The sequence below is a fragment of the Pseudorasbora parva genome, chromosome 12, assembly GCF_024679245.1.
Source record: "Pseudorasbora parva isolate DD20220531a chromosome 12, ASM2467924v1, whole genome shotgun sequence".
Taxonomy (NCBI): Eukaryota; Metazoa; Chordata; class Actinopteri; order Cypriniformes; family Gobionidae; genus Pseudorasbora; species Pseudorasbora parva.
This window is the reverse complement of record NC_090183.1, coordinates 3,625,441-3,651,558: the sequence shown is the minus strand read 5'-3', so window position 1 is coordinate 3,651,558 and position 26,118 is coordinate 3,625,441. Positions and strand designations below refer to the sequence as shown.

Here is a 26,118-nt window from a genome sequence, read left to right as displayed (position 1 = left end):
TTCACCGTGAGTCAGTCAGAATTATTGACACCCTTGGTAAATATGAACAAAGAAGCATGTGATAGGTAATAGATCCACATTGTTAATTCTTTTGACTTTCTATTAAAATAATCACAAAAAATCTAACCTTTTATTAAAGCTTTCATTGAACAATGGAAAATCGGGATAAAATCTCATTATGAAATAAATGCGTTTCTCTAAAAGACTGTGATAATGTGAACCAGCTTTGATTCTTCTCCTATAATGCCTGATGAGTTTGGCGAGCAGAGACCATTCCTCCATACAGAATCTCTCCAGATCCTTCAGTCCATGTCGATACACTCTCCTCTTCAGTTTTCTAGGGTTCATGTCAGGGGACTGGGACCTTAATTTTGTGCTGCTCAGTGACCCATTTTTGTGTTGATTTTGATGTTTGTTTTGGATCATTGTCCTGATGAAACATCCAACCATGGCTCATTATAAGATTTCTAGCAGAGGCGATCAAGTGTTTTAATACATTTTTTTTAATTAGTTGGTATCTTATAGAATCCATGATGCCATGCATTTGAAGTGCAGGACCTGATAAAAAAAATAGGCCAACAATTTCAAAGATCCAGCAGTGTAATTAAAGGGGTGTTTCTGTGAACTTTTTTCTAGGCTTGGTTATGTTTACGGGGGGCAGTATAACATGTCTAAATACTTACTTATTTTTTTAAAAACTCCATATTTTTCTTATATTTGACCTTTATTCCACACCGCTGTCTCCACTGTCCTTTGAACGGCTCGTTTGCTTCCTGCTTCTATGAAGCCCATCCCTCCGAATAACGCAATGGTCTTAGATTGGTTAGATGGCCAAATGTAGTTTCCTGTATTTTTATTGGCTGAAGTGCAGAGCACAGGTTGTCCCGGAAACGCCATGCCCCTTCCCATTACGGGCAGAAGTCACATCTGCGGAGACTAGCGAGGGTTTATGATGTCACCAATCCAGGAAGAAGCTCGCTGTAGTCCAAACCGGCCATTTTTGTAGGCAATAAACTGCCATAACTTTAAAAGACAATATCTCCGTTTGCATTGAACTTTCAGCGCTGTAACTTTGCAGATACTGTTTATGCTCAAGCAGCGACATTACACACTAACTAAAGTTAAAAAAATGAAATCACATGCAACCACCCCTTTAAAGATGCAGTCTGTAAGTTTTGCCTCTTTGTCGTCATCTCTGTTTGAAACCTTTAATTGCAGTTATTTGCAGTTATTTCTATGTTGTCGAAATTTCCTTTGCAATACATTTTACTCAAAAATATAACATTGAATTAAACCACACTTTTAAAGTGTATGCTTTAATTAGAAATATCTTTTTTCAATTTGTTTCAACATTTTTCAAACACGATGATGGGAACACCAGTATCAGAAAAGTTGAGTATTTTTATAACGTCAATATTTACGCTTTAATTTCTACATGCTCAAAATGAGTACTATTGTTTTCGTTATTTTAGTTTTTGCCTGAACTATGTTTTTCATGTAGAAATTACATTTGTTTTTTCTGTTGAATTTACTTTCACTGAATATTTTTTATACATGCAGCTGTGATTGTTGGAAAGTCTTTAGCCTGTCAAAACACGCCTCCTCTTCCAGGCAGATTCGGAGCATTTCCAGTTAGTTGGAACTTGGTTGTTAGTCTGAACTTGGTTGTTTGTTTTTGTTTTTTGATTGCTTGCACAAATTTTCTAAAACTATGCCTCCATTTCTCAAAACTCAACATAGAAAACCACAAAACACAAGCCAGATTCAAACTGTCACATCTCTTGATGTTTGACATAGTTGTCACAGGTGCATGTGCACAAATACACTGCTTATACAGTCAGCATGCACATTTGATAAACTTTAGTTATTGAAATGAAGTGAACTCAATCAACACTGAACTGACTTGAGATAGATAATGACAGAGCTGCTTTTCAGCTGAATGTGTTACTATTGTGAAGCTACTTTGAAACAATCTGTATTGTGATACAATAATAAAGGTGGTTTGAATTGTTGCACATTGAATATACATTTATTATATTTACAAAAACAAAAAATGAAACGGTCAGAAATGTATTTGTTTCACACAACACTGAGTTTGATTTCTAAGTGACCAATTTAGATATATTTACACTACACAGAAATACAGGAGGGTAAAAAAAAAATTCTTTCTGAAAACACTGTTTTGATTTCTTCAATTTATGCATGAGTGTTTCACACATAACTGGGAAATGATTGTGGCATTTAAACAACAGTGTTTTCTATATGGAACACGAGCTGTAAGTTTTGAGAGATGTGTCTAATGTAGAGAACTGTGTTTAGCAAAAAGTTAGTTTTACAAATGCAAACTGAGAGTACAGCATATAATGTGTGGTCTGAAGATTAAGTATGTGAGAGAATGGTTTCACTGAGTGGCCTCAAGTATCACTTTTAGTGTATAAACATTTTAAAATAATTATTTCCCTGATGGTAGAAATGCAGGACGTTTCAATGCTTTAGCTATTTTCTTGCAGCCACTTTCTATTTTGTGAAGCTCAACAATCTTTTGCTGCACACCAGGACTATATTCTTTGGTTTTACTCATTGGGATTGATGATTAAGGGAATTTGGCCTTTGTGTTTTTGCTCATATTTATAATTCTGTGAAACCTTGACAATTTCATATTCCTAGTCCTCATGATGTGCTCGAAAACTGAATACGAGGGAAATATATATTCAGAGATATTTTACTCATAATAATTTCCAAGGGTTTCCATAATTGTGGCCAGCATGTATTAGAGAAAACTTTTATTCATATTGTTATTTTTTTTTTTCTCCCCCATATTCGGGTTTACTTCAGAGAAATGTTAGATTTTGATCATATTTACCAATAATTCTGACCTCGACTGTATGTTTAACTAAATATCGCACAGTGGTTGTGATATTAATGGCTGTGTGTATTGTGTTCCTCTGTCAGTCAGTAGTGTAATTCACATTGGCTCCATGTTGAACAGAACATTTCCAGATTTTTTTTGTCAAAGTTAGTAAAAAGGCACATTTATTAAGACAACAGTGGAAAAAAGTGCTTGATGTATACAGCTGCAGTTTCATCAGTCAAATGACAGCACTGACATATGTCAAGTGAACAGTGTTGAAATCTCAATTTCACAATATTTACTACTTAAGAGCATGATCTTGCATGAAAATGTACATACTGAAACATGGCTTACATTATGACATGATACTGCAAGTGAAAATAAAATATTTTTTGGTCGATGACTGTTTATATCACAGAATAAAAAATTGAAAATATCCTTTTGACCACTCTTTTGACAAATCATTCTTTTTTGGCTATTTAATGTTTTCTTTTTTTTTCTTTTTTAGAAATATATATATTTAAAATATTTAACATTTACGTTTAATGTAATTCATGTAAGATTACATTTCTTTAAATGCAAACAAATAATGAGGCTTATCTCTACAGTTTTGCAAAAAATTGTGTAGCAGTCCTTGTCGGAAAATGGACAAATCCTGGATTTGTCCATTTTCAATGGAATTTTATGCCTTTATTCCACTACAGTTTATAGTTGAGAAACAGTACATTATACAGCAGTTAATAAATAAATAATAAATAGATCTGTCAATATTACTAACAGTATACAAGGTACATTACTCAACACTCACATAACAATCAGTGTTTACAACATTTAAACACCACAAGCTGCACTGCGATGTGACGTGAATATTGTCATGACTCATTTACACTGTAAAGCAGACATTTTTTCTGTTGATCCTTTCTTCATTTTATACCACGATGTTCCAGAGTTGGACTGAAAGTTGACAAGTCTGTAAACGGTTTCTATTTCTTTGTCATTTCGGTTATGTTTAGTCAGACACAGTCCCCTGGTGTTAAAGTGAGAGTGCTGTTGGTGACTTCCACCTCTGTGGTGAGACGCCATGATGGCTGAATGGGAACTGACGCTTGCTGGAGAACTTTATGCCTGTGCCACAGTTCCAGACAATCCAGGGCCTCTGGGAAGCTAGCGGTCTCAAATTTATTAGCAAACATACCGTCTTTTTCGATAATCCATGGTAAATCACCAATCCCGAAAATGCAGATATCTCTGATGTATTGTCCTGTAGAAACAAACAGCGGTGTTGATATATATATACATACACACACACACACACACACACACACACACACACACACACACACACACACAGTTTACAACCCTATGTAAATAAAAAAGACAGTCTGTTGTTGGGAATTTGCAATGTTATTTCTGTACAAAAGACTCGATTGGCTCAGTAAATAGTGGGAGAAAAATATATATTCTCTGATGCATCACCTGAATTAAAGCCTGCATTTATGCACTCTAAAAAATTCTGGGTAAAAACAACCCAATGTTGGGTCAAATATGGACTAACCCAGCAATTGGGTTGTTTTAACCCAGTGATTGGGTTGTCTTAAGCAAATATTTAACCCAATTGCAGAGTTAAAACAACCCAATCGCTGGGTTAAAACAACCCAATTGCTGGGTTAGTCCATATTTGACCCAACATTGGGTTAAAACAATCCAGCATTTTATTGAGTGTGCAGTGAAATGAATTTGCATCACCAAATGCTTTTATAATGCAGTATTAATGTATAATATAGAGTGGGGAGTGGAAAGTTTTGCGTTTGAATCTTCTGATGATGCGTAAGTTAAAGAACACCGATGCAGCAGCTAATTTTCCTTATAACCAACACAATCTACCAAGAGCAGCACAACTTAGCATAGGGTGTCGAAAAAAACAGAGAGCTGATGATCAGCTTGCAGGTAAACGCCTAACACATCAGTTCGTTATAATTAATGTGACTCGGCAAACAATATGTTCGGATAACGTCTTCCCCTGGCATTCCACGTAAATAAACACGAGTGGAAAACATTCTGCGGTTCCTCCTCCTACAGCAACTATTGCACAATATTTAATTGATGCTGCAAATACCAGTAATTTGACTACTGCAAACCTTGGTAAATCACATTGCATGATTTATTTAAATGCTCTCCTCCCCTTACATTTGGCATATGAAAGGGAAGCCACTACAAATGTAGCTGCATGTCTTTTCTTCAAACCTTTCTCTCTTGTAAATCCTGACGAGTATTTTTTAACAGCAAGCTTTGTGCTGGCACAAGCTCCTAGTAAATCTGGAATCAGATTGTCAGGTGCCTAAAGATTCTCACTGCTAGAAATAAATGCAATATTTTAGTCAAAAAGTGTTTGTACCTTTACAGCCCTGGTGTGCGGCTCCTTCTTGGTCCCTCCATTTGATTGCACGAATATTACCTTCCCATCCACCGTCTACATAGCTGCCAGGTGCTTCTAAAAAACACAAGATGAGTTTTGATTTGGTGATAAGCTTCTGAACAGTTATGTTTCATCAATATTGCTTCTCATTATCTTGCTTGATCGGAAATCACTTAGTGGAAATAACACTGAGTCAACAGCACTTTTACAAACCACCCATGCTTATGATTATTGACTACACTGACACTATCACATGAGAACATCACGGTTGTCTTTTGTGGAGCTACTTTGCGGCTCAGTTCAATTGATTTCATAACTTTGGTGGTGGTTGAGGAGATTCCCCCTTCAATGTAAAGCGCTTTGAGTGCCTTGAAAAGCGCTACATAAATCGAACACATTATTATTATTATTATTATTATTATTATTATTATTATTATTATTATTACTATTATAACTGATTAATTTTACAGCATTGACACTAGTTTTTTCCATCACCATGTATTTATGCACATTTTGAAGTATTGCATGAGAAACAAGTGATGGAAACACCAATTTTTTTCACTTGATTTTTGCTCACTTGAAGTGTTTTTTGACTTGTGCAAACAGTTAATGCGAATAATGGGAGATGGAAACATATTTGATGAATAAATTCTGACGTAGTGGAATCATTTAAACCACATTAGAAGCATTTTCTTGGTTTTTCTAAAGGAGGAAAACGCTTAACATGTAATTAAACGCATTGCATTCATATTCTCAACTCTGCTTTTCTGTTCATATGCTTTAATAGTTTGGTGTTTACCAAGTTTGGTCAGTTAATACCATGTTCTTAAGCTACTTTAAGTGTTTTTCATGTTAAGGTTAAGCTGAGGGAGTTTTATTTACTGTTGGTTACTAGGTTACCAATACCCCAGTCATCTATTCAAACAGCTTAATGGAAACACTCCTAATTTGCATTTTTTTTTTTTTTTAATTTTTTTACGAACTTTGAAAAGATCCGCTTCACGTTTAGATGGAAACCCAGCTACTGTTATCGAACTGAATTGAACGTTATTGTCTTTTTAGAGCGGCTTTACTGCAGAAGTTTTTGCGCCATTGGTTATTTTCCTGTTTATTACTGATTATTTCCATACTTGATTTATTGCATTTTTGGCTTACCTTTGATGTGATTTAGTGTCACCCAGTAATGTTCATCTGGACTGAAGGTGTCTCTAGACCACTCCAGAAAGTCTTTGGCCACTGGGTTGCTGAGGACAAACTCCACAAACTGTTTTGTCAAAGCGTAATAAGCGGTGCCAAAGTAAATTGTTAGATTGTGTGGCGGTGGTCCCTTCTTTTGACCTTTGCCCTTTGGTGCCACATGGGTGCCCTCAACCTCCTCGTACTGAATCTCTGTCCTGTGCTTCATAGCGGGCGGCTGCTTCACACCCGGCGTCATGTTCCTGTCTTTCCATTTGGATCCTTGCATGTACCGGACTAACTCCAGGTTGCTCTGGATGGGGAAGTCCTGGCCGCACAAATTTATAACTTTTCTCCATTTTATTGGCGACTTCACCAGGTCTTTCATGCAGTTGATGTCAGCCTGCAGACGAGAGAAGCCAGCATAGGTCACCTTTTCGTTGACGGATGTCAGAAAGACGTTAGAGAAGCACCCAGATATGATTCGGACGCTTGTCTTGTATTCTTCTGGCGCTTTATCGTCGACGTGTATACAGTAGACATTCTGTGGTGCATAGATGGCTCTCAGCAGACGCACAAATGTTTCCAGCTCTTTGTGAATGGTGATGATGAAAGCCAAAGGAAAGTCTTCCTCTTCTTTGCTCAGCGCCGTCATAATAAAGTGCAGGTCTGTCTGCAGTAGAGTGCAGTTTGTGTTCGGTTTAGGCTCATAGCTGATTTTCTTACAGTCTTTTTGCTGCCATTTAAACCCTGGAGTTGCAGGTGAAAGAATGGTACAAACCTTGGAGGCTGGAGATTGGCTGCTTGAGTCATTTGTTGGAAGAGGTGCGTTGGATATTTTGGCTTTCAGGTAGATAGCAGAACATATTAGGATACAGATGGCAAGGCAGAAGAGAAAACTGCACTTGGTGTTCTCAAGCTGGACCATAATAGTCCAACATCTGAAAAGCAGCTATAGACCTCCTAAAACAGAACAGAAGAGCAAAATAATCAGAGAAGCAATTATCTCAACTAGGGATTGGGAAAGTATCAGTTCATTGTATCATAGTTCAAATATACATCATTTACTTTCTGTTAATCATTAAATAAGTTGTTTAGTTATGCTGTCGATGTGTTTGTTTAAAGGGACCAAGTTTGATAATGCTTACGTTGATCTTGTACAATCAGAAAAATCTTTCACCTAGAAAAGTAGTCCTAACTCTAAGCGACAATACAGACAACTAAACACACTACTGTTCAAAAGTTTGGGATCTTTAAGATGTTTTAAAAATTCTCTTATGCTCACCAAAGCTGTTTTTTATTTGTTAAAATACAGTAAAACAGCTATATCATATGTAATTTGCAATTAAAAACATCTCTCTTGTATTTTACATTTCTATTATATCATGTAATTTATTCCTGTGATCAAAGCTGATTCTTCAGCATCATTACTTCAGTCTTCAGTCACAAGATCCTCAAGAAAAATGGAAAAAAAGAAACACTTTGAAATTTTGTAGCAAAGTAAATGTCTGTCACTTTTGATCAATTTATTGCTGTATAAAAGCAGCAATTTCCTTAAAGTAAACATCTTGAAAAATGTGTGTGCTTTAAACAAATAAGTGTTTAACATTAAAGGTAGCTCTTTACAAAAAGTGTTATCATTATTTATAACCAACAGAATTTTGTTAATCTTGGTTAATGTTAATTTAAGTTAATTCATTAAGCAAATGTTGCCATTAGGTACATATTAATATGTAACTTGCATATATATTAATAAATGCTGTAAAAGTATTGCTCTGTTATTTTGTTAGCTATTGCATTGTGACGTATACAATTTTAGTGTTACCACGTTTTTTGTTATTTAAGTAATTTCTAAAAACAATAATTTTAAGCTAATAAACATCTAAACATACACTAAACAAGCACAGTAGTCTAATACAGCTTTCAGACAATGCCATAGAGGAGAATAATGTTTAATGAACATTTAACTCCTAAACAGCAGCTTTAGAGTAGATGCATGGATTTGGCTCCACTATCGGAGTTGTGTTGAGAGTTCATAGATGATCAATTACACAGAGAAACGTCTGCAGTATTTTTGAACAGGGTTCTCCATTACTCAGGAGCGTTTTATCTCTCATAATGACGCATAGTGATGAAAACCCCTATCATAGCCTTTGACAGTGATGACGATTGCCTTCATATCTCAGCAAAAGGACAGACGTCTTCTCCCCTGGATATAACTCTCTCGTGTCACTCTTTTCTAAGCGCAGCAACCCTCAGGGTTCCTTTTAATAGCACCCCAGAGAGCTGCGTTCACCATGAGGTCTGCTAAAGGTCCCATTTGCTGGACACAAAGGAGCTGTTGATATCAGTTTTGTCTTGGTAATGTAAGTTGTTTAATGAACCCGCCGGGGTTTATAAAACATGCTGACGTGGTCCATTGTCATCTTAAAGAATGAAAAGAACACACTGTTCTATCAGCATCATGTAGTGTTTAAAAGTTTAAAAATATGACTATAAAAATCAGTTTAAATCCAGAGGACTGTAAAAAGTCTCTAGTGGGATTTTAAGAACAAATTTTGTATTATAGCACTGTATGACATAACATTTCTTTACTAGGTGTGACTCTGAGTTTCACCAAAGATGTGTTGTGTGCTCACAATAGCTGCATTTATTTGATTAAAAATACAGTAAAATGGTAATATTTGCAGAATATTATTATAATTTAAAAGACTTTTCTATTTGAAAATATTGAAATGTGTCATTTATTCCTGTGCTGTAAAACAGAATTGTCAGCATCATTACTTCAGTGTCACATGAATGATTCAGAAATCATCTAATATTTAATCATTCTTTATATCTACGTCACAGCTAAATATGTTAAGGGTGTATTGCAACAAATAAAATGATAAATCAAAGATGGGGAATTAAGAGATAAACCTTTTTGATTACACTTAAATCATTTAAAATGCTATTATTGAATGATTATATATTCTGCACAGAATTAAAAATGTCAAAACAGTAGAAATTATAGAAAATATGTGAAAACATATATTAATGCTGGCTGATTCAGCAATCAGTAAACAGATCAGCATTACAGGATGCTGTGGTTTGGGCGAATGCTGTTGAAATCAAGTGATATATTTAACGGGATATGCATCATCATCACCATTTTTTGTGCAATTTTTTCTTTTTTTTTAAACACTTTTGCACAGATAAACTGATTAATTAATTAATTAATTAGATTTATTTTTGTAATTGCTTCGCAGTAAGTTGAAACATCTATAGCAAATGTTTATAATATCATAAGTAAAACTAATCTACAGCGAGGTGTACTTAGTAGTGTATGAATGTTTCAGGCACTTTGAATAGTGTCATCACGATACTGCAATTTCCAACATCAATACGAAACCTAGCAAAATATCTATATTCAAAACAATTTCACTACCATGTGGAAAACTCTCAAATGTACGTATATATATCGCCATGCAGATAATTTGGTATTATCAAATGTTTTGATAATCTACATTTACACACACACACACAAAGAGAAAAGTGAGTAAAGAGGCATTTTGACAATTTTTTATGTTTTTAACTTTAAGCTATTTTACTATTTTACTTTATTGTTTAAGCACAATAAGCCATGAAAAATAAGTAAATTTTGGTGGTATGAGCTAACTTGGTCTGGACCTTCCTAAAAAAAACTAAAAAAACTTTTAATTCTGATCCTCTTATCGTTCACAAAGGCGTTTTTTTCACAGAACCAAAAGATACTGAACCTCACGGCATAGGGATGGGCTCACAACCTCATTGGTCGGCTTTTATGATGTATTGCCCATTTTGAGACGGAACTCACCGAAAATCCAAATTTATGCAATGTTGTATGTGCGTCGCTCCATATGATGGTATTTTGACCGGTTGAGAACTCGTTAAGAGCTTATAAAACATTTAAAGGAGTCAAAACAGTGTCAGAAATCCCCCCATCACACACACAAACCAAGATCTGCTGCGAGGAGACGCGGTTCTGTTGCCTCTACCGAACTGATGATGGGCAACATGTGCTGAGAAAAAACAAGTGTGCTTGAGCTTTCTGTCCTGTTTAGGTTTTCATCTTCCTGTCCACTTATAAAGGTCAGTGGTGCACACAATATTTGGTGTGAGAATTGTCTAAAATGATGCACAATGCAAGCCCTATTCAACCGTAGCGAATGAGAAGAGTGAGTGAGAGGAGGCTGGTGTGTGTCAATTCGCTGTCGGAGAAAAGGGAGAGTGAGAACGCACAGCTGGTATTGGTGTATCGTTACTGCACAATAGGAGTATTGGAACTGTTTCAGAGATTTCAGCATTGAAGCATATCAAAATATCAATATTTTTGACAACTTTGAATAGAAAAAACACCTGTGATGTGATAGCTGTAAGGTTATATTGGTGGTGCAATCTCAGTGCTTTTTATTGAAACATGATTCTTGTCATTTTCTAACTGTCCGAGTAGTTGTTAGCAGACTTGTAAAGCACCTGCTACGTTTACAAAGGTAAATGCCCAATCAAAGATCCGCAGATTTGTGCTGATGGGAAGACATTATGCTTCAACAGGTTTTCGGTTTGTTGCTTTACTAATAGTGTACAACCAGCCTTTAAATGCAGTTCAACGTTATGTAAAATTTGTTGTTATATTAGATTTTTCTTTTTTTGTAGTTACAAGGAAAGCAGAACCTCTTTACAGGCTCTCTACTTCATGTGTTGGTTTTCTGAAACATAAACATAAAGTGTGTTTAGACACAGCCCAAAATAATCAATGACTCAAAGTGACCCTACCTTTTAGCTCAAGCCGTATCCACTTCTTTAAATGGGAAATGTGATTAAACATTCACAAATGCGCTCGGGTACGCTGACTTCCACATGACCTCTATCTAATGTGCTCCGCCGTGATTAGAAATCCACTGGCATGTACCGGCAAGCTGTCAGTGCGTCTGCCTTTCTGAGATAAGACTGCTTCGGGTGTGAGCCGTTGTTGTTATGATGTCGTCGCTGTCCTCCTGCGACTGTGTGATTTGGCTGCTCGGTAACACTCCCCAGTGAGGAGAGGAGGAGCGTAAGGAGGTGAAAAATGGTTGGTCCAGCTCAATTTGCACCTCTTTTGCTCTTTAACACCCCTACATATTTTTTTCTCAGGAATTATTGTCATGAAGCATGGTATTAACAATGTCTAAACAGTCCTGTAACTCGTGCAAAACTGGTTTATCCACACACAACTTTTCATGGTTTCAGGCTTGCCTTTCCTAGCTAATGGCTTTGGGGAATTAGTTTGCTAATTAGTTTGATTCTTTAGGGAATAGTTGCTATCATTCACAAAATGAAAATTCTGTCAACATTCTTTTATCATCTGTAATGAATGGGAACAAAGCTTGTCAAGCTTAAAAACAACCCCAGTGAAAATAGCCCATACAACTACTTTAGCAGGTCATATGAAGCAGCTTTGTGTAAATAACAGGGCAAAATTTTAATTATTGAAACACTGTGCACTGTATATAGTATGATCAGGACAAAGTAGTCAAAAGAAAACTGAAATGCATCAGCCAGATTTAGTATCTTTTGTTTAGCCGACGTGTTACTCTGTTTTTACCTTCATCCTTTTCTTCTCTGTTTGCTCGCTCCACCTCCTGTTCTCTTTGTCAGGTGCTTGGTTTCCAGAAAAATATGATTCCAGATGCATTACCTCCTTGTTTTTTCCCACTTGAGAATAGAGAGAGAGGATCTGACCTGATGTGAGCGCAAGGGCCGGCAGTCTGTGTTTGCTGATCACGAGAGAGATTAACGTTTTTGTGTGTGCCAGTACGAGACAATAGCCGCTGCTGAATGCCTCCCATCGTTCATGATTGTGTGTATGTGTGGCTTTCAGTTAACTTAGTCATCGGTGCAATATTTTTTTTAGTTTTTCAGGGCATAGCCCGTTATACCTGGTTTGTTATTAGGGTTGCGAATCGGATATTTATGTTCAGAAATTCCTCTAATCTATTCCTTTGTGTGAATTTTAACATGACTTTAAACCATTCAAGCACAAGAAGACCCCTACGCGCCAGCCAGCTCTCATACGGATTTTAAATAGTGCGTGATACTATGTGTGTCTTTATACTGTGTATACTTTATACTTATACTGTGTCTTTTTGCTCTTGAACGAACACAAAAATGTTGGTTATGTCTTAAAGTCTCCCTGTGGTGAAAATCAAGCTTTTACTCTTGTGTATATGTCTATGGGGTATTTTTTAATATGTTTTCAGATAAACCAAGTGCAAATTCATAAGCTGAACCACTGATATTAGTATTTTATCTTTAGAGGGGTGGTTCCGTGGTTTATTTCTAGGCGCAGTATAACATGTCTTAATACTTTTTTTTGTTTAAAACGCTGTATTTTTCTTATGTTTGACCTTTATTCCACACCGCTGTCTCCACTGTCCTTTGAACGGCTCGTTTGCTTCCTGCTTCTATGAAGCCCATCCCTCCGAAAAACGCAATGGTCTTAGATTAGTCAGATGGCCAAATGTAGTTTCCTGTATTTTTATTGGCTGAAGTGCAGAGCACAGGTTGTCCTGGAAACGCCACGCCCCTTCCCATTATGAGCAGCAAGTCACATCTGCGGAGACTAGCGAGGGTTTATGATGTCACCAACCCAGGAAGAAGCTCGCTGTAGTCCAAACCGGCCATTTTTGTAGGCAATAAACTGCCATAACTTTAAAAGACAATATCTCCGTTTGCATTGAACTTTCAGCGCTGTAACTTTGCAGATACTGTTTATGCTCAAGCAGCAACATTACACACTAACTAAAGTTAAAAAAATGAAATCACATGCAACCACCCCTTTAAAGATGCAGTCTGTAAGTTTTGCCTCTTTGTCGTCATATCTGTTTGAAACCTTTAATTGCAGTTATTTGCAGTTATTTCTATGTTGTCGAAATTTCCTTTGCAATACATTTTACTCAAAAATATAACAAAAATAATTAAACCACACTTTTAAAGTGTATGCTTTACTTAGAAATATCTTTTTTCATTTTTTTTCAACATTTTTCAAATCCCAGTGCATGATGGGAACACCAGTATCAGAAAAGTTGAGTATTTTCAACTTTTTCAAACTATTTTTAAACTACTCAACTTTTATAATAATATATCATATATATTATAATATATAATTTTATATTTACGCTTTAATTTCTACATGCTCAAAATGAGTGCTACTGTTTTCGTTTTTTTAGTTTTTGCCTGAACTAAGTTTTTCATGTAGAAATTACATTTGTTTTTTCTGTTGAATTTACTTTCACTGAATATTTTTTATACATGCAGCTGTGATTGTTGGAAAGTCTTTAGCCTGTCAAAACACGCCTCCTCTTCCAGGCAGATCCGGAGCATTTCAGTTAGTTGGAACTTGGTTGTTTGTTTTTGTTTTTTTATTGCTTGCACAAATTTTCTAAAACTATGCCTCCATTTCTCAAAACTCAACGTAGAAAACCACAAAACACAAGCCAGATTAAAACTGTCACATCTCTTGATGTTTGACATAGTTGTCACAGGTGCATGTGCACAAATACACTGCTTATACAGTATGCATGCACATTTGATAAACTTTAGTTATTGAAATGAAGTGAACTCAATCAACACTGAACTGGCTAAATAATGACATTATTGGCTTATTAGAGCTGCTTTTCAGCTGAATTTGTTACTAAAAAGTGATATCGCATTTAAAAAAAACACCCCTTTAAAGCTGCAGTGAACCAAAGACAAAAATTAATCGCTGGTGTTTCTGAGGTCACAAACTATGTTGTATGTTGTATAATTGTTATTTTTAAAATGTTTGATAAAAAGCCCATACGATTTCATCACTGTCCTATATTTATTAGACATAAAATCTTAACCTTTGTGGTGTTTTTTTATTTTAGCTATATAAAAGCTGGTGTTTAAATGTTTGAATAGACTTGCCCCAGAGCCACTTAGTTTTTTTGTTTTTAAAAAAAACAAAGTGGTCTTTTATATTGTCTTTTAAACAAACTGCAAGGTTTTAGATCCACGAGAGCGTCCACAAGTGGAGACTGTAAAGTTCCATTTTGTAGAACATCGTTTGCTCAGACAGTTTTTTCTGTGAAAGGAGCTATCCAATAAAACACTCTCCCTGCTGAGATAAAGACTCTTAAGCCCCTTTCACACTGCGATTCCGGCAAATACACGGATAATGCGACCCGGCATTTGTTCCCGGGCCGCTAGATTTGGTCCATTCGCACAGCCAGCGAAATACCGTAATATGTGCGCTTTCACACACAACGCTTAACGGTCCCGGGTCGAGTTGACACGTGACATCCTGATGTGACGTATAATGGCGAGCGATCTCAGCTTCAGCGCGGATAGTAAGGAGCTCCGTGGTCTCGACTTGTGTCCAGTTTGCGCACATTTCTGCTTGTTTGATTTTAGTTTCTTTTGTATACGAACACTATCTGCGTTTAAAACACCGACTAGCTCTTCTGGCACTGCAGGGTTGTGTTATTGAAAAATCAAGCTCAGGAGTCGCACGATAACTACGTACACGTTGCGGCATTAGTTTTGGCTTTTGTTCACACAGCGCTCGTCCCGGGTCGAATACCGCAATATCACTAGGTCCCCGACCCGGGTTGAATTCGGTAAACAATCCCGGGACGTGGTTGCTTTCACACAGAAGGCGACCCGGCAATGTTCCGGGAATATTGCGGGTCCGACGTGCAGTGTGAAAGGGGCTTTAGTAAACTGTCTACTTGCAAAAAACGGACAAAATCCTTCCTCTGTCAGCAACAATGTGTGAAATAGTATTTTTTTTTTTTTTAAATCTGATCTTTTTTGTATTCAATGTATTGTGACTCTTTTATTCCTTTACATTTACTGTAATATCTTAATACAAAAAGCCCTTCTAGGGACAAGTGTTGCGAATTAGCCTTTGGCCATAAACACTATGATGCTGGCATGGGATTGCTTAAAGAAGCTAAGCTATGTTTATTGTATCTGTCTCTATCAAATAAACTATTAAATAAATTAAATAAACCAATCACATCAACGTGGGATCGTCAAGTGTAGTGGTGCAAGTAAGTGGAGACGGGGCTAATTTGCATATAAAACCGCATATACTAAATGAGGCAATGGTGTAGAGTTACATTCAAGCTATTTCAAGGCATGAAGGGTTAGGGTTGAAAACGGGGGTTTTAAGTGAATGTAAACAGTTGACAAAGAAAACGCATGATTAAATTGGATCTGTGCAGCTGTGACAGCAGCCTAATATAGGTGTGCATTGACATTTATATGACTTTTGTATGAGCCTGAATTCAACGCTGGGGAAATACATGAAAATGTTTTGCCTGAGAACAATTTATAAAAATATGAAACAGGTAGGTCTTAATCCAAGTAATCTTATTGTCATATCGCCCAGCCCTAAATGTATAGTTTTTGGCAGCGTTTATTTAAAAAACATCAAGCAGAATATACAATAATAAATATTCAATTGATGAGTTGTCAATATAATGTATACAACAATACAATTTATAGGGTATTTTCATATTTGTCCCCAAAATTCAACGTGACAAAATGACAACTGCAAATCCATGTTTCGCTGGCTGGAGTTCAGTTGTTTCTGTGTATTGTTAATGAAGGCTAGTTGTTTTTGCTGTGATTTTTTTATGGTATTTTTTTCTTGTGTAAGTGTTGTTTAGCCTGTTGATTTTTGCTCATGGTGTTCAGCTACAATGACATGCTTTCCAATAAGACTTGTGAATGATAGCCAAGTTTTTTTTTTTTTTTTTTTTTTTTTTTTACTATATTACAATCTAAATTAGGAAATTGATAAGCAGAATCAGAATTGTTACAATACCCAACCCTATTGGTGTTGCGTTATTATTACATTTTGGTGACTTCATACTATTCTTCCATTATAGAATATTTTGATGACGTTTCTATTGTGGAAAATGATTAAGTCGTGAGTAGATGTTTCCAAAAGATTGTTCTGTATTTTTTCACCAAAAGTAGGATGACATCTTCTCACCTCCTGGAGAGGGTTGTTTTATCGTTATCAGTGTTTGTGTGTGTATCATTGATTGTAAGTAAAGAAGACACATAGGGTTAAGTCTTCTTCCAGTAAAGCTGTATTATCTTAGATCTTTAGCCAGGTTTAATTGCTCTATAATTTCTATTTGAAATGCTATTGATTTTTCGTCTCTTCAAGACATTGTCATGGATATATTTCCATTGTAGCATAACTTTAAATTGGTCATTTGCCTCATTTCGTCTCATGCAACATTTCAGCACAGTTTGATCCCAGTGGTAAAGGTTGCTTATGCCTCAAACATCAATAATTATGTCATGATTTAAGCATGTTTGCTAATAACTATTCAGTCCTTATAATGCAAGTAGACAGTAGATGACTTAAGTTGTAATAGCAGGGCTCCAGACTGCGGCTAAAAATGTATTTGCGAGTGATTTCCATAATTGCGAGCAATTCTGTTCATAATTTAAGTGAATCTTAGTTCCCAAGACATCCACAAAATGGATGAAAACGCTAATGCTGTAAAAATAGTGCAGATGTGACAACACATGAGAAAATTAAAGGAATAGTTCTACCAAAAATGAAAATTAGTCCATGATTTACTTACCCTCAAGTCATTCTAGGTGTATATGACATTATCCTTTCAGACAAAAAAATGCAGAGTTATATTAAAAAGTCCCGGCTAATCCAAGCTTTTTAATGGCAGTGGATGTAGATCTGTTTTTGAAGTCCATAAAAATGCATCTGTCCGTCAAATAACATGCTCCACATGGCTCCGTGGAGTTAATAAAGGCCTTCCAAAGTGAATCGATGCGTTTGTTTAAGAAAAATATCCATATTTAAAACTTTATAAAGTCAATTTTTGGCCGATCGCCTTCCGTATTCAATTTATGGAAACCGTGTTGAAAGTGCCTCTGCCGTTCTTACGCTACCAGTTACGCTCGGCAGACGGAGTGAAGTAATTGTCACCGATAGTCTCTACGATCAACTATGGCTTACAATGCTTTTGGAAAACGCAGCCCTGGTCGATTAAAACTGATTGAGGTTAATCATGGTATTTTATTTTATTCAGTGTTTATTATTATTATTTTTATTATTATATATAGTTATGCATACATGTTTTTGTGCCAAATCCAGTCCTGTAACAGTAATTTAATTTTCATGTTCTTGTCATTATTGTGGTTTTTTTTATAGTGTGGAGATCCTTTCCAAGAAGATGACCTTGTGGTGCTGAATGGGACTAAAGAGGACGTGGAGAAGCTACAGAAGGCCATGGAGGAGCGCCGATCAAAGGCTAAAACTGCAAAAGTATGCTTATGCCTTTCTGGTGTAGAGTTGCAGTGGTGTTTGGGATGTGCTTGATGGGAGATAAGATTAAAAGCTAGGGTTGGGCCGGTAGGCGATGCCATCACCTATGGCTGACTGACATCACAATGTTAAGCCCGCATCATGATTTCAACGTTAAAACAGCAGTGCAGATCACACCACAAGCACACAGGATGGTTTGTGGTAATGATCTTTCAGTGAGACATCCTCTAGTAGTTTTATCCAAAGCCAAATGCACTCCATTCAAGCTCTTTCAGCTCCGTGCACATTCTCTCTTTCTTCAGATGTGCGCCACATTAACGGAGCTCAACACTCAAACGCAACCCCCTGATGTCCTCATCCATCGTGATGATTCACTGTAGACATCATCTGACACATCGCCCAACCCTATTAAAAAACACCATTAATGTGAATTCATATCCGTGATCTAATTCAGTGAGACGAGAGGAAATGAAACCGCAGTGCAGATCGCACTACAAGGACACAGGATGGTTTGTGGTAATGATATTTTAAGTGATATATATTTTTAAGCGATAAAACCGAGTAGTTTAATCTAAAGCCAAACACACTCCATTCAAGCTCTTTCAGCTCCGTGCACATTCTCTCTTTCTTCAGATGTGCGCCACATTAACAGAGCTCAACACTCATAACGCAACCCCCTGATGTCCTCATCCATCGTGATGATTCACTGTAGACATCATCTGACACAAGACATCGCCCATCCCTATTAAAAAACACCATTAATGTGAATCCATATCCGTGATCTAAATCAGTGAGACGAGAGGAAATAAAACCCCTCCCTTCCTTTATACTTCAGTTTTTAAATTACTTTTTTTGTGTTATGAACTATTCTTATTTTTTCTTACTTTGCAGAAATCAAAGAAGAGCAGAGATACTAAAGTCTCTAAGAAGCAGGATTCAGCAGGTACAGTAACGCATACGGTTAAAGCTCTGACGTCAAATCAGTGCTTATCAGTGACGTCATTCATCCTTAGCTAAATTAAAGGAATAGTTCACTCAAAAATGAACTCCTTTGCTATTATTTACTCACCCGTTTCCCATTCCATGGCGTATTTCATTTCTTCTGTTCCCTGGAAATCATCAGTGTTCCACCAGACAGGTTCAGTCATGTCAAATGCACATCATTGTACTCCCAAGATTTGGTTCTGCTAATTTTCTGCAATGCAATACTAAAGACACTTTTTTTTTAACACGTACATTAATAGATTTTAGAGCTCCAACATAGAGGAAGTGGATTTTCCATCTGTTCCTCACACAAAACTTATCATTTGGCTTCAGAAGATTTTGTGTGCAATATACAAAATCCACCTAAAATCTCAGTTTTGTTGCTTGAGCTGTTAAGTTTTCGAAGAATGTTTATTTATGCATTACAGATATAATTCTAGTGGGTGGATTTCTCTCTGTGTACACATCCCCTTTTACTTGAGCATATTGTGTAGAAGTTTAACTGGCTTTACTGGCTTTACCGGCATTGCATCATCAAGACATCTGTATTGAAAGATTGAATGAAACTCAGATAAGCTCCTATCACACTAGTCTCATGTTAACACACACTACTGTTCAAACGTTTGTGGTCAGTAAGGTTTTCTTATCTTTTATTACTTTTGTTTTATTCAAAAAGAATGCATTAAATTGATCAAAAGTGACAGTAAAGCTTTTATAGTGTTACAAAAGGTTTTGATTTCAAATGATCAAGGAACCCTGAAAAAAAATGTCTCAGTTTCTGCAAAAATATGAAGCAGCAATACTGTTTTCAACATTGAGGTTCATAAATGTTTGTTGAGCAGCAAATCCTCATATTAGAATGATTTCTGAAGGATCATGTGACACTGAACACTTGAATAAAGATGCTTTGATCACGGGAATAAATTACATTTTACTATATTTAAATTGTTATAATATTTTACAATATTTTATTTTTTTCTGTATTTTTGATCAAAGAAATGCAGTCTTTTGTGAGCAGAAGAGTCTTCTTTCTAAAACCTTACTGACTCCAAAGCGTTGAATGATAATGTATAATTGCGTTCTTTTACTGTTAGGACATGATTTTAAAACAAATAGACAAAGCTTCAACATTGCTTTAACAAGAACTTCACATTTCTAAAAGCCTATAGATCTCTTTTTCATGCAGTCTATGGTGATTATTGACAGTGTGTCACACATGCTGTGGAAAAACTCTCATTGAACCCAAAACATTATTTTCAACTGCATAAGCAAATATGTGAGACTTGAATAAATATTAAACTTTGCTTAGAAATACTGAGAAGAGTTATCAATGTAGAACAAGTGTCAATATTAAAATGATTTTATTTTATCCACCCTTTCAGTTTTGCTTCATTCTGAATCATGTGATCCTGGTATTATTTCACATGTAAACATTGCTTTAGCCTTCATACTTAAAAAAAATGGAGACCTGTTTCCTTTTCTAAGAGTAGGTAGAAATGGATAAACAAGTAAACTACACAGGCTGCATTTGTTAATGTCATCGGTTTTTATAAACAGACATTAAAGACAAAATATACAACAATATATAATGTCTTATAATGTCATTGACATCATAAGACTTTTATATATTTATATATATATATATATATATATATATATATATATATATATATATATATATATATATATATATATATATATATATATATTGTATATTTTAAATGTGAATTAAATTAAAATAGAGTTCTTAACACAGCAGTTGATGACATTATGCCATGTCTCATAATTACTCATAGTGTACATTAACTAATAAACTGTTGAAGAAGACATGATATGATACAGTTTTATCACAGTTTATTCGCTATAGTTTAGAAAATGGTAATAAAATCTGACAAGAACTCAGAGTGAAACTCAGAACAAATTCATCTTGATAATGTCAGACTGATAGTGTAGTGATTCTTTCATCCACTCAAGGATGCTAAGGTAGTGATTGGTACTCGTGTCATCGCTGACGTTGTGATTTTTGGATCACCTGTCACTTAAAGGTACACTCCACCGTTTTTAGAAATAGGGCTTATTCAACTTCTTTCCTACAGTTAGATATGTGGGGAAATGCATTTTTGTCTCAGTGCATGTTTGGCAGGGTCACCGTTAGCTTAGCTTAGCTTAGCATAAGGAATGGAATCCTATGTTGCCAGCTAGCATGTCCCGAGTAAAAGTGGTCCGGAAAAAAACCCATCCACCTAATTACTTCTTGTGGCTCAGTATTTACAACGAGTGCAAATAGCGATGCAGATTAAGACTAGGCGATTTCCTAGGCAAAGCAATGCGAAGCACTGCTACTTGGTTGCAGAGATATCAGGGCTCTCATCGACTCATCCTCACGTCCTCCGGCTGTTGTGATCGCAATGTGTTGCGTGATATCTCTGTGCCCCATTGTAGAACATGCATTAATAGCAAATATTTGTGAGATAATTGTAATAGTAATTGATCAATGTTTATATATATTATTTTAAAAAGCTTAAGCTTTATCACATAAAGTGATCTCTTCAGAAGAAACATTTGATTGCCTAGACTTTCAATCGGCAGACAAAAAAAAATAGAAATAAATTAAAAATAGAAAAGGTCAATGGGAATCTGATCGACTGTCATCTCAAAGACGAATGTTTGCATTTTTAAAATTTTCAATAAATTAATTTGAAAGTGAAGTGAACCAGTTGAGTGATTTTGTTTGGGGTAATTGTTTTTACAGTTACCCCAGGTCCAGGTTAGATGGTAAGAAATACTATCAATACACAGTAATATATTTTGATTTATTTTTTTAATTAAATTTGCTTAAATATCTATTAAATAGATCCTTCTACTATTACAAAAAACAATTTTGGCTGCTTTTAGCATTTTCTCTTTTGATGTGATAAAAAGCTCTAAATAATTTTGACTATGTATTGGTATGTAATTTACAGTGGTGTAGGGAGCTGGAAAAAGCTTAAAATGGACCTTGAAAGTGCTTGAAAAGTGCTTGAATTTGACCTTGGAAAAGGTTTATGAACTGTTATAAGTTATGATGTTTTTGAATGTAAAAAACACAAACCTCACTAGTAGACCTCAGAAAACAGTATAAAAAAGCCAGTTCATGATACCTTTAAACATTTAATACGAGCTGCATGTAAATAATACAATTAAATGATCTAAATGCTGTGTAGAATAGTTTGTGAATGGGGAAGTGTCCAGAAGCATCAGCTCAACATCTTTATCATCCATATTCTCAGAAAACAATATTTTGTGGTGTTTAAAATTCCCCAATAATGGTCAAACTACTTAAGTACTAGTAGTACTGTTGTAAATGTACTAGTGTAGACTGTTACTCTAAGTACTTGTGTAACTACAATATTTTTTTCTTTTCTCTTATTATAGCAGAAAGTTGTGATTTACCCCAAAACACTCCAGAGACTGAATCTACATCACTTAATGGAGACGGCAGCAGTGAATCAGGTATCCCAGCATGCCAGGGTACAGAAGGACTGAGTTACATTTTAAATAGAATTAGATGTAAAAGGTTTGGATAGCACAATTATATAAGTGTTGCTTTCTCAAATGAAAAAGTCTCAAATCGAAAAGTTTCTCAAATCTGTGTAGATGTGATGCATTTCATCATCGTTTTGGAGAAATGAAAGGGAAACTCCTCATGAAAATCTGTTGCAGTTTTAATTTGCTATACATATTCATTCCTAAGAGTACTATAATGTAGTCAGGTCATGTGAGACAGTTAGCCTTGCATGCTTCACACAGTATTTCTGAATAGAAGTACAGTATGTATTGTTAGTACATACTCTATGCAATGGTATGTACAGTTCAGTGTACTGTTGGCACTATATGATAGTATTTCATTTTCAATATATCCATCATGACAGTAGATGGCAGCAGAGGAAGTCAACTCTTGTTGTCTTTTTATTTTACTTAACTAATCTTTAGCTAGAGTATACACTTTATATTAAATAATTATTATTTACAGCGCACAAATCACATGAACATCCACAAATCATTATAATATGAGGATTTGCTCAAATTTTATCATTTTTTAAGAATTTTTTTAAAGAATATAATGTTCAAAACATGTATGTGAAATATAAATATTTTATAACATTTTAAATGTCTTTTTATTGTCACTTTTGATTAAGTGAATGCATCTTTGCTAAAGAGTGCATTCAATTCATTCTAAATACATTTTGCCCCAATTATTTGCCCATTTATGGACACATTTGGTGTGTTGTATACATAAATATGAAAGTATAGGTCCTCTTTGACAGTGTTTCTCAACCACTTGTTTTCCCATGTAAAATTATAAAATAAAATAAAAATTGGTGTGATATATACATAAATATGAAAGTATAGGTCCTCTATGACAGTGTTTCCCATGTAAAATTATTAAATAAAATAAAAAAAGAACTGCTGCAAATAAGAATATCTTTGCGCTGTTGACCGAAAGCATGTATCTCAACACTCAAGAATCACTATGTCCATAAAGGCTAACGTCTTAGTCTTTGGCGTCCAGTTGTAACAAATATAGTCCTAGCCTACTGCTTTATATCTCCTGTGCATTGCACTTCATCTTTTGTTTATGAGATTATGATCATAAGATTTCAACAAGAAGAAAGCTGATCGTCCATATAGCTATAATATACTGCCTCAAATGCGACTGTTCCAGCGACAGACAAAATATATCTGCCATTCGCTGGTCAAAAACATCATAACTCCATGTGAGCTTGATTTTCATCAAATGTTAATATCATAATGACGTGCAAGTGTCTGACCATAGCTGTATAGAGACACATCAACTACAGCAACCGTGTTTCATTAAATACGAGGTTTCCAATCATATGTACATTTTTTTGTTTAATCATCATATAATAGCTACATAAATGACCTTATTTCAGCTGAAGTTTCACATTAAATGTGAGTACTTTTTTAAATATAATATCTGGTTTTAATATGCCATTTAAAGCAATGCATGTTTGAGTAATTTTGTTATATTTTTATGTAGTGGTGTGCTGTGGGAATTTTTACTTATCAAAACTGAGCCAGGTTGAGAAACACTGCTCTATGACACTTAATGCTAATATCTGCATGAAAAATATGCCGTGATGTGAATCCGTGAAAGCCACACTGGATTATATTAGCATATGATTTACCCCTACTATGCAAATGAAGTGGTTATGTCATCTAGGGACAAATCAGGCTACTATTATCTCATCCTCAAAAAGTAGTAAGCAGTAGGTTTAGAGAACTCTCTCGGGTTTCTGTGGGTCCTAATTTGACCTTCCACTATTAAAGGCCTTAAAAGGGCGGCAGTGGTTCAGTGGTTCATGTAGGTTGTCTACAAACCGGAAGGTTGGTGGTTCGATCCCCGGTTCCACCTGACCAAGTGTCGAGGTGTCCATGAGCAAGACACCTAACCCCAGCTGCTCCCGACGAGCTGGATGGCGCCTTGCATGGCAGACATCGCCGTCGGTGTATGAATGAGTGTATGAATGGTGAATGTGAGGCAACATGTAAAGCGCTTTGGATGGCCATAGGGTCTGTTGAAAGCGCTATATAAATGCAGTCCATTTACCATTTACCAAAAGTGTCTTCAATTGTATTAGAAAGTCTTAAATTCAATATCATGGCATGAATTTAGGACCCTATTATTTCTGTAATGCAAAAAAACATGGGCGTAATTTCATTCATAAAAATGGAATTTACTGTATAATGCAGAATTTGTCAAATTTTGGTTGAATAAATCAAAAGTAGGCCAGTACCTTAAAGGGACAGCTCACTCAAACGCTCTAATGTCGTTCCAAACCCCTAAGTCGTGATCGAGTCTCTTGAAATCTGGAATAAACTGCTTGATTGATTCGTACGGATTGGTTTTATGATCTCTTTATGAACTTTCTGAAGTGTTAGTGGAAGTTGCTTAGACGATCAATAAAGGAACAGAAATCTTTAACATTTATTCAATTTATTCAAAATAAAATTACAAGCACTGCAAAAGTACAAATTATAAACATCCTTAAATCAAGATACATTTACATAACATGCAAATTGAACACAATTAAGTGAGTTTATGCTTAAAACAAGAGCTGTTCTGTCATTGGGTATAAATATTACCCATATTCTTTGACTCCATGGCAGATATTTGTTCTTGTTGTAATCATAAAATCACTTTCACAAGATCACAAGATTTTTTTTTATCTCAAACTGTAAGCTTTTTTTGTTGTTAAATTAATTAAAATATAATTGAGATCTGTTGGAAATGTATTCTCAAACTTTGAAGTGTCACTAATAAAACTCATTGTGTGCTTAGACATTTACATTTAGAGATCATATTGACGTGGTATGTTCCCTACAGTTTATTCCTTACATTTTCTTTAAATGCTCTGAAAAAGGTCTTAAATTTACCTTCATTAGACTAGCAGAGACCCTGAGAACATACAAAAGAATTTAAGAAAATAATATAATTTTGTCAGACTTATGAGGTAATTCATGCAGAATTATGAATATATATAATGTCCATGTTAATCAGCACATTAGTAGTTTGCATGTTACATCACATCCTGAATGTTTAATAATGTTTGTGTTTTTCCCGCTCAGCTCCGGGACCGTCCACATCCGGCGAGTGCTCGAAGGCGTTAAAGGCACCCGTGGATCCCGTCGCCGGCAGCAAAAGATCGATCCAGGACATGAAGGATAAATCCGAGACCTACAAGTCTCTCTTCACCTCCCACAGCTCGGCCAAGCGCACCAAAGACCAGATCTCCAACTGGGTCACACACACGCCTTACCACTTCTGAGTGAGCTCTTCCTAGTGAAGCTCGCTCTCTAGTGGTCAGGCTTTGGAGGAGCGACAGTGTACACCAAATGATTGCGTTGCTTTAGCCTGTTTGTTTTTCAGCATCATTAACATTGCATTTTGTATTTACCTAGATTCCATCAGCTTCGTTTTGTTGCATGCGTAAGTCTTTATTTCGTATACCTGTCTGCTCGTGTGTTAAACTATCATTATTTGACTGCATTGTGCTTTGCAGCAATATCTTGTTTTAATTCACTTAATTTCATTAATGTATTGCAGTAAAACAGGATATCTCTGTGTTTTCCATCCTTAGGGAGCGTGAATGTGTTCCTGAATCGCTGTTGATATTATTATTGTCTTGTTACGGTATAACTGTAATAACCCACTAGTTACAGTAGTTATGCTTTGTACTTTTAAAGATGTATTATTTGCTGATACAATAAAGGTCCAATCTGGAGGAAAAAACAATGCACCATTTCTTTGTGTTCTTAGTTGTGGCAGTGAAGTTCATCTTTTGGCCACAGGGTGGC

At 35.7% G+C, this 26,118-nt stretch overlaps 2 protein-coding genes across 3 annotated transcripts in view; one reads left to right on the top strand and one right to left on the bottom strand.

The window, feature by feature from the left end:
* The window catches only part of rtf2 (replication termination factor 2), a 43,649-nt gene extending 17,591 nt beyond the window's left edge, over positions 1–26,058 (top strand). The window contains exons 6-9 of one of the 2 annotated variants that reach the window (XM_067458767.1): positions 17,662–17,775; positions 18,667–18,718; positions 22,177–22,251; positions 25,390–26,058. In XM_067458767.1, coding sequence (XP_067314868.1) covers positions 17,662–17,775; positions 18,667–18,718; positions 22,177–22,251; positions 25,390–25,589 — 441 coding nt within the window. In that variant the 3' untranslated portion in view covers positions 25,590–26,058. Of the gene's footprint in view, positions 1–17,661; positions 17,776–18,666; positions 18,719–22,173; positions 22,252–25,389 lie in introns of both variants that reach the window. The other variant, XM_067458766.1, reaches the window with a different exon arrangement.
* Positions 2,899–11,641, bottom strand: gcnt7 (glucosaminyl (N-acetyl) transferase family member 7). The gene is made up of 4 exons (XM_067458226.1): positions 11,238–11,641; positions 6,423–7,406; positions 5,247–5,342; positions 2,899–4,112 (listed from the first exon to the last, which is right to left on the bottom strand). Exons 2-4 carry the CDS (start codon positions 7,369–7,371, stop codon positions 3,865–3,867), a joined length of 1,293 nt encoding a protein of 430 aa, XP_067314327.1. The 5' UTR covers positions 7,372–7,406; positions 11,238–11,641; the 3' UTR covers positions 2,899–3,864.
* Positions 26,059–26,118: the final 60 nt, after the last annotated feature.